Source organism: Thermobia domestica, chromosome 7, assembly GCF_964235325.1.
Source record: "Thermobia domestica chromosome 7, izTheDome1.hap1.1, whole genome shotgun sequence".
Taxonomy (NCBI): Eukaryota; Metazoa; Arthropoda; class Insecta; order Zygentoma; family Lepismatidae; genus Thermobia; species Thermobia domestica.
In genome coordinates, this window is record NC_137460.1 from 219,306,923 (window position 1) to 219,317,488 (window position 10,566).

At 33.9% G+C, this 10,566-nt stretch overlaps 1 protein-coding gene across 1 annotated transcript; it reads left to right on the top strand.

Annotated features, from left to right (window-relative positions):
* The first annotated feature begins 417 nt into the window (after positions 1–417).
* LOC145689551 (uncharacterized) lies at positions 418–1,383 on the top strand. Its single transcript, XM_081763729.1, has one exon. The coding sequence runs from the start codon at positions 418–420 to the stop codon at positions 1,381–1,383; it is 966 nt and encodes a 321-aa protein (XP_081619855.1).
* The last annotated feature ends 9,183 nt before the right edge of the window (positions 1,384–10,566 follow it).

Here is a 10,566-nt window from a genome sequence, read left to right on the forward strand (position 1 = left end):
ATTCTGAAACTAGACACGTGCTGAGAAACACGATGGGAAAAAGTAATTATAATCGCACTAAGGTTCTCATTTGAATACAAGTTTTGAAGCATATATTTGAGGGTAGTTTTATGGTGGTGGTTGTTATGTGAGCTTTACCCCACCCCCCAAGAAAAGAAAAAACGGCTAGTTATTGGGAAAAATTCCAACAACCATGGCAAATTTCAAATGACTGCACATGAAGTACTACTAATATTAAATAGAATAATAAGTACTCATTATCTATACAAAATTAACTAAAATAAAGCAATTAACTCGTGTCTGGAATTCGCGAGGAATGTAAACAAACAAACGACAGTCGAAATCAGTATTGCAAACCCTAAGTTAAGAATTATTGGAGCACAATCGAGAAATCGAAACTATCGTAGTTTTATAAAAATGAGTGTCTGTGGAAAATGTATAAAATCCGTCTCCAGGTTCGACAAAGATATGAAAATGAGATATACTTTCTGTAATAATCTGTTTCATTCTAAATGCGCAAATTTGAAAGAGGAGGATGTTAAATCGTCACGTAATTCTGATAATCCGTGGCGATGTGATACATGTGTAGATATTCGGAGGAAAAGTGGTGGTGTTGATTCTCCTGCATCACCCAAAAATTCATGTCCTACATTATTAGAGGTGTATCAACTTTTATTGTCAATACAGGAGGAAATTAAGACAATAACAAAGGAGAATGAAACAGTGGAAGTGGAACTCGGAAAATCGATTGAATTTATTCATGAGAAAATAGAAGAAAATAACAACATGCTAAAGCAATACAATAGTGACCTTAAAAAGTGTGTTGAGCAAGTAGAACAAGTGAAAAGTGAAACTGTTAATTTAGTTAAGCAACTTGATGTGCTAGAGTCAAGAATTGAAGAATTGGACCAATATGGTCGTAGAAATACACTGGAAGTGCATGGTATCCCAGTTGCGAATAACGAAAATGTTACTCAAATAATAAAAGATGTAGGTAATGCGCTTGATTCTAAGTTGGACACTTCTATGATAGATACTTGTCATAGATTAAGTTCTACAGCAGGTAACTCCATTCCAGGCATAATTGTACAGTTTGTCCGGAAACAAGATAGGGACGCATTCCTTCAAAAACGAAAGGTAAAACGTAATCTTTCCTGTCGTGATATTGGATTGAAGATTAATAACCCTATCTATGTCAATCCGAACCTTACTAGTTACAGGCGAAACTTGTTCAAGGAAGCAAGGAAGGTGAAGCTTGAAAATAATTATGAGTTTGTGTGGATAGACTGGGCTTGTAAGATTAAGCTTAGAAAATCAGCCAATAACAGACGCGTATATACATTGAATTCTATGGCAGATATACAAGCTCTCTCGCATAAGTAAACATGTTTAGTGAGTATGATTTATCTGTTTATTATCAAAATATGCGTAGTATTAATAACAAATCACGTGACTTGTATTTGGGAGTCTTGGCGGAGAATTATGATTTAATAGCTATTTCAGAAACTTGGCTTACCAGTAATGTTTATGACAATGAGATATTAGATAACAGATATATAATCTATAGACAGGATAAGTTGGGGACTAGTGAAGGAGGTATAATCTTAGCCATTAAAGACAAATATATAGTTATTCTATTGATACTAGTATCGATGACATTCAAATTGTTTGTAGCCTACACGAATTGTAATACGAGCTATTAGGATAATGGTTATTGTGCTTTATATACCTACTGGAACAAGTATTGATACTTATCGAGAGTTGTATTTAAAAATAGAGTATTTATTTGTCAAATATAATGATAAATTATTAATTATAGGTGACTTTAACATACCATCACTTATTGGTACTGCAACAAATTGGAATGCAAATGATATTTTCATTACAGAAATTAGTAATTTTGTATCATTGTTAGGGTTAACAAATGTGAATAATGTCTTAAATGTTAATCACAGAACACTTGATTTGGTTTTATGTGGCCGTGATGATGTAATTAAAGTTGAGTTATGTACCTCACCTCTGGTATCAGTTGATGTACATCACCCACCGTTGGTATTTAATATTCCATGTAATTATGAGGATACCCGAAAGAGATGTGACGTCTCTTATTATAATTATCGTAAGGCAGATGTTTGTGGTATCTATAGAGACTTAAAGAATCAAACATGAAACGACTTAAGAAACGTTAGGAATATAAATGACGCTTTAGATATTTTCTATGATACAGTATATAAAATTATTGAAACACACGTACCCAAGTTTAACAATAGAAATAGAAGAAAATTTCCACCCTGGTTCGATAATGAAATAATTAATGTTCTATAAAGAAAAGAGTATCATAGGAGACGCAGAAAAACTTCAAATTATCATGACGAACAATATAATGAATTTCGTAGACATTCGAAAAAATTGATAAAAACTGCGTATAATAACTACATTAAATCTTATGAAGAAATAATCAAACACGACCCTAAAAAAATTTGGAATTTATGCAATAGTAAAAGAAAAACAAAATCTAATATTTCCGTAATGCAATACAGGGATGATTCATTAAATTCACCTCAAGAAATTTCAAATGGGTTCGCTAAGTATTTTGGAAGTGTTTATGATCCTAGTCCACCTACATATACTTTGAATGAAAATTATGAATCAGTTATAAGCTATAGCTTAGCAATAACACATATTTCTAAAAATGAAATTCAGCAATCAATAAAGCAATTAAAATCTAGCAGAAGTAGTGGCCCAGATGAGCTTCCCACATATTTATTTAAAGGTTGTGCTGAACTTTTATTAGTTCCACTATATTTGATATTCAATTTAATTTTGAAAACTCAATCCTTTCCGGATAAATGGAAACTGAGTAAAATAACACCGATATTAAAAACAGGAAACTCGTAAGAATATTGAAAATTATAGACCTATTGCCCAAATTTCAGTTCCTTCAAAAATTTTCGAACAAATTTTATTTAATAGAATTTTCTCACATGTCAAATCCTATATTTCACCTTTTCAGCATGGTTTTTACCCAGGACGCTCAACTTTGACCAACTTAACTTCTTTTTCTCAATTTATTGCAAGTTCTATAAATGATGGATAGTACGTTGATGTAATTTATACGGATTTTCAAAAAGCATTTGATAAATTAAACCACACGGCTTTAATAAATAAGCTTCTGGCTATGGGATTTTTAACCTCTTTGATAAATATTATGATCTCTTATTTGCGAGGTAAAACATATTTTGTCAATTATAATTTTGTAAAATCTTTTATTTACGTAGCTAATTCAGGTATACCACAAATTTGGGCCCATTGCTATTTTCCTTATTCATTAATGATTTACCAAATGTTGTAAAATATAGTAATTGCTTATTATATGCCGACGACATGGAAATATTTAAAGCTATAAAAGTGAATAAGGATCGACATGAACTACAAAGAGATATTAATAGTTGTCTGCAATGGTGTATCAGAAACAAATTATATTTTAACATAAAATAATGTAATGTTATAACGTTTTCAAATAAAATTAATTGTCCATCTTTTGAGTATAAAATTAATAGTGAAAAGTTAAAAAGAGTATATTCTGTTAATGACTTAGGTGTATTACTAGATCATAAGTTTACACTTAAATGTCACATAAATACAATTATTGCAGAGTCGTATAGGGCGCTAGGGTTTTTAATAAGGAGTACAAGAGACCTATATAATATCCAAGCTTTAAAACACCTTTTTATAGCGATGATTAGAAGTAAGTTGGAATACTGTTGTGCTTTTTGGGATCCTATTCACAAATTACAAGCAAATAACATAGAACGAGTCCAATTTAAATTTTTGAAACATCTTTATTTCAAATTGTATCATATATCAGCAACTAAAAATAAGATCTCTTATTCTTCTCTTTTACTTAAATTTGATATGTATTCTCTTTACAGTAGACGTTTCCTTATTCAACAAACATATTTGTACAAAACAGTAAACTCGGTAACAGATAATTGTAATTTGCTCCAATATATTAATTTCAATATACCAAAACGACCGTTGTTTAAGAATTTAGTATTTAACATAACGAGATCTTATATTACAATTCACCAGGAGTCATTCATAGTTAGAGCTTGTAGGACTTTCAATCAGCTGGTTTCATCGGATTTGGATCTTGACTTCTGTTATCCTACCGCGGTATATTTGCGTATACTCAAAAATAATATTTTGAAACGACATTATGTATGGATTAATTAAATAATTAAGAAGTATTATCTCTATGAGTTGAACGTATGCTGGAGACTTTTCTTTTATTTTTCATATTTTTCATTTTATTTCATATTTTTCATTTTCTTTTAAATTTATACTATTAATATTTTAATTTGTTTTTATTATTTAACTTGTATTTTTCCTTATTTACATGTATTTTTATTTCTTTCAGTATATAGATATATATATGTATTCCATATGTAATTATGTGTGTATGCATATGTTCCTCTGTAAATGCAGTTTGGCTCTGTAGAGGACTATTATAAATAAATAAATAAATAAATAAATAAAATGAATGTTAAACTGCGCGTTTGTTGAGATTAGAAGAACATTGAGCATCATGAGCTGCTGCTGGTGGTTAGAACGATAAGCTCGGACCTGTACTGTGAGCAATTAACGCAAGTATACCTAACAATGTACAAGAAACTGCTGCAACTGGTCAACAGATAGTGTACCGTATACAACGCTGATAACGACAGCACATACATCATTAACAAAATCGAGACAACTTGGCTGTGAGGTTTTAATGCCTCCACCATACAGGCAGGACTTGGAATATTATTTATTTTGATTTCTGCGGAACACTCTGAATGATGCTAAGTTAGCTGTGAAAGAGGATTGGGTAAACCACGTGTCACAATTTTACGACCAGAAAGAACAGAAGTTCCACAAAGATAAAATTATGATGAGGAAAGACTGGACATGGAAAAAAAATATATGCATATGTGGTTTTATAAATCACAATAAATATCTTCTCAATTGTGACCTCCAAAGGCTCAATACTTTTTAGACAACCTGATAAATTTAATGCTTTCTCTTATTCGGCTTCTATAAATTAATCAGTCAAAATAAATACAGAAAGGTATTTATGATTGTATAGTTACGTACCTGTTACAAAAATAATTTATGCCACAGAATAAAGCTGAAAACCATGTAGTACCGTTTAAAAAGACATTCTGCTCACCAACCTGTTTAAAAACCTTGTTCTTACTCACAAGCAGAAGTAAAACAAATAACTTTGAAACTTCTTTCTAAAACCTAGGGTTGTTCTAAAACCTTTGTCATAATTCTAAAATTTCTGTGCAGAAGATTACAGAAAAAAACTACATTAAATAAGTGTGCACATCATAATTAACATATTTTCTAAATTTACAAAAAAAAAATCATAACTGAAAACTACTACATTTGCACTGTACCTTTAATAAAAATGTAAATTAAAACCTTTAACGTCTTCTTTAAATGAAGGTCAAACGGAAGATCCTTGCTCGATTTCTAGCGGGATCTCAAGTGTTTCGAATGCTACGTTAAGCTTAAGTAAGTTTGTGTTGGACAACATTGTGTTCGTTGGTTTTCTCAGGGCACTCCTGTTTCCTTCCACATCTCATTCCCCGAACTTCTCCGTCATTCACTTGCTTAACTCAACTGCCTTAGCTTAAATAGTATAATCGTGGGAGTCAAACTGAAAAAAAAAAGAAAAACATTTTTCACACTATAAGCTGTAGGTCCAAATGGCTCATATAGTCTCACTGCTGAACGGAACCCTAAATCCCAATTCAACGCAACTAAATTAGAACGTGCATTTGACTACGCTTTTCCGGAAATATTTGTTTTTAAAAGAATATTGCAATGTGTTAGAAATTGTACTTCGGGAAACAGAATTTCCGTAAGTACTCAAGAACTTTCTTGTACATCATATTACAATCCAGTACATCCACATCTGCCTCCAAAAATACAAACAAAATATATGAAATAACACCACACACTAACCACATACGATCAACTAAATTATAGGTTATCAACAAAGCAAACCATTTAATGATCTGTAGTATAATAGTTCAAATTTATCTTTTCATAATGAATCAGTGTATAGCAGTATATTCGTTGTGTAATATTAAATACCTTAGTAACATATCCAGCATACACCTCCATTTACGACGGTTGTTAACCCGAAAAAAAAAAAGCCATAAATATGTTTGATGAACTTTACAAATACAATTTATACACAAATACCACTCTAAACAATTCAAGTTGGGAGACACCGCAACTGATTTGACCATAATCAAAATATAACAAAAATAATTTCACTTCATACAATAAATAGTATCCTTTATCTTACAGTTATGAACGGCAACGCATAAAGGTAAATAAATACATGGAATGGATAAATGGGAGTAACATTAACATGGGAATAAGCCGTTGAACAGCTTTTGGAACAGGAAATCATATATTCACATTATACTATATAGTACACCTATATACAAAATATAATTGCTTATCGGAATTTATCCTTAAATTATAAATTCATTTATTTCGTACAATTTTCAGCTTCCTATTGGAAGACTGGTGTGAACTTTTATCTGTATGCATTCTGTTCACTCTCTTACACCACCAAGGTATAGAGATCTTGCACATGCCTTCTGTTATACCCTTGGCTAGAAGTACGTGATGCTCTGTACACCCTTCCTCTAGCCACTCGAAACTTACATTCTCGCTAATAGCACTTGTGATCCGTTTCTTCACGCCGTCAAGATGAGCTGTTTCTGAAAGGACAGTTTCTACTGTAGCGGCTCCAAATCCAACAGTCTTAGCTAGCTCCGCAGAAGGATAAATAAGGCCGTAAGACTTGTCGGAGTACTCTTTGAAAGCTATTCCAACGTCAAACAACTCATCATGATTTTCGGAAGTAAGGCGGGACCTACAACTATCACACGCGTTATTAGCCAGTCTAGCAATGAAACCGGTAACATAGGCTACTGACATAGTTTCCATTTCGCCAGCGTCAGTTTCAACTCCAGGGAACTCAGAAAAACTACTTTCATACCCTTCTGGTTTGTTCTGCAAATCCCGCTTTGTCTGAATAAATTCCATAAAATTAATCAGAAGTGGGGCGGGGTTAGCTTCTTCTTCACTATTTGCCCCTCTTAAATCAGTATACGCTAAATCATTTACAACAGCAGTCTTCAATGCTGCTGTGAACTGTTGCACCGTAGGGTTAACATTTGCTCCACAATGCGAGCGAACGCAACTAAACATGTGCTCAAGGGGGTCTTGATTTAGATACCTGGTACATAAGGACTGAAAACCCTGCTCTTTAAGAAAATCCCACAGCTGCAGTGTTCCCCTAATCGTAGCAATCCACCCTTCCTGGGATGGAGGTCGAAAAGTCTCCTTCAACCGGTTTCCCGGATGTACAACAGGAGGACGCTCTTGCCGCTTCTTCAAGAATTTCCATCTATTGACTTCTCCGATGGCATCTTTCCAGAAATTCAGATGGAGATTCTCGCGTGACACTCGAAGCTGCGATCGCAGACCTTCTGTGCCTCCGGGCGCTGCTGTCACTCCATTGAAACTGTCGAACAGCTTATTCATAGTGCCCACTACTTTGCAAGTAGCAAGGGCATCGGCAGGCAATACTTCGACAGAAATGAAAAGAAGCTATTATGCTTCAATAAATGTTAAGAGCAAGTTTATAACACAAAACATGAACGAATTTAGCGCAGTGTACTAGTATTTAATAATGTAACAGGATTTGCTGATTACTTAAGTGCAGACACGTTGGCTATATTATATATATATATATATATATATATATATATATATATATATATATATATATATATATATATATATATATATATTTGTATATATATAATCTGGCCTGGACTTTCAATTACCTTTAAAAAGTATAATAGCACAACCAATGTTTAATAAAGAAGCTAATGTATTGAGAAAAGAATAACAACGCTTGCATTTACTTTATCGTGCATCAGATTAGTTTTATATTTTTTGATATAGACTACAAGCAACAATGCTGTTATAAAAGAAACATTTATAATGTATCTTAACAATTTCATCTTTTTATTTATTCGTTACATTTATAATACAGGTACGAATAGTTTGAGTATTATAAACCTGTTTCTTCGATCCCATAACAATCTTATGGTTCGCATTATTGGGTATCAAAATCCTCCTTGACTTTTCTGGTTTGTCGCACTTCTGCTATTGATTCGTAAAAATAAATAAATAAAATAAAAAAAACTCTTTAACGCAAAGTTCTATTTCAATATTAATAAGAAAATACACGATAGTGTTCTCTTAAAAATATATTACTTTCCTGACACCTATGATGTTAATTAGCTTTTATTACAGTAGAACTCGCCTAATAAAACGTTCCAACAAACTCCCGAGGAGAAACGGGGATCTCTGATGTTATGGTACATGTAGTCAGATTACTCACGCAGATGAAATTTTGACATAGGCTTGTAATTTATTTTAGTTGTTTGCATTAAAGTTTAGCGCCTCTTCATGCAGCGAGGCTGTGACGCGTGATTGTACAGCTTAACGTGGGATCCGAACCACATGAAGTTCCATCGGAACTCGAATTCGAATCTCCCGTGCCGAAGAAGCATACCGTAACCATATAACCAGGAAGGAGCTTAATCTCTTAATTTAATTGTTATCTGAATTTATTAATTTCATGAAGACATAAGATTTCTGTTCTTGCATACGTGAGTTTTCACTAATCTGTCTTTTCTCCCTGTTTTTATCATAGCATATTCCAGTCCGGAGAAGACATCATGCATATTGCGACAGACCAACTGCGCGCAATCCCCACAGAGGCGTTTCAGTGTTTTCAATATTTCGAAATCGTGTGGGAGAAGTGTGTTGTAGCCCAAGGTGATTACTTTGAAGGCGATTAATGTACGACTGTGATATCTGAACACATTTTATTTTTATGAATGAGGGTTGGATACTTCTTGAACAGAGCTCGTAAAAATAAATGTAAAGGTGTTTGGCGGCTCAAACCTTGACCACTCCAACGATTCAGAGTTCCCACTTATTTGGCGAGCACTAATTTCTTGACTTTTCCTAATTTCCCGGGTCACTATTTACAAATTTCCAAGTCTGTATATAATGTAAAAAAAAAAGTAACAACGTTCTTTCCGACCAAGAAGCCCCTCATTTATTATACATGTGCACGAAAATAGCGTGCATGTAGTTATCCAGACTTTCTGCGAGTAAGCTGAATTTCCTGTCTTTTCCAGATCTTTCAAGTTTGTGGTAACCCTACATAGCTTATGATCACATTAATTTTACCTGGAGAGAAAAAAACTAAGTAGCAATGACAATCCAATACTTACAAATGGGGTAAAACTTGATGAAAATGGGTTAACTATGTTCAACTGATATGCACAGCAACCAGTTTTCTGTTTAAACATAGTGCTTCGCAATATGTCGCAATGAAATAAAACTAAATTTTATTTCTAGGATTGCAATGGAGGAGGTTTTGTTGACTTTAAATACACAAGATTATTAAGACAATCCTAACGGAGAACTTGTGCAGGCGAATTCCAGCGGAATGAAAAAATGAAATCTTTGACTTTTACGTCTAACGCTTATAATCGTAAGGCTAAAAGAGACGATGATTATGAGAAATTAATGAAATGGTGGAACGAGTGTAGAAGGAAAACGGGAGGACCCCGAGAAAACCCTCGAGCACGGTGTTTGTCTACCACAAAGTCCACACGGAGTGAGCTGGGATCGAACCAGGGACCCCAAGCACCGGCGGTGAACGCTCTATCACTCAGCCACCGCGCCCCCACCAGCGGAATGAAGATAGCCGATGAAAACATTTCAAGATATTAGTTTCTTTAGACAAGATAATATGTTTAATTTGAAGATTGAGGTGCATATATTTCCTATAAACCTACTCCCCTCCTCCCGTGCTAGGAACGGACACTTCGGCTAGTCAATTCTTAATTTTAACTTGCATTGTGAAAGATATAAGGTTACTTTCGTAATTCAACATTTACACTATTGTTAACAAACCTTATCCAATATTTGATAAATTACACAAGCAAATACATGAGCATAATAAGAATAATTTCAAGAAAAATCAAACTCACCGTAAGCTACCTGATGATTTAGGGTTGATGCAACCATATGGCTTAAAACTTGGGCTGCTGTGCTGACTTTCATCGCCTTAAACCCAAAGGGATCTAAGTGCTTCGCACTCAGCTTGTGCAGCGATCTAAACATCAATTGTTTCGAATTAACCTCATGGCTCTTTCGTATGTGTTCCCAACTCCCATTTTTCACCACCAGATTTTCCCCAATTTTTACAGGTACACGAAAGTCATGACGATACATCATGTTCCTTGTACATTTCAGGAGATGGGGTGGGTCATACCAGGTGTATATCTTCTGCTGTTCACCATCACCAGTAGAAAACAAGAACCATGGGTCTTCTGTTGTTGAGCCTAGAAGCTTCAACGCCTTCACATTATTGGCCCCCATATCGCACAGAGTGACAGCAAC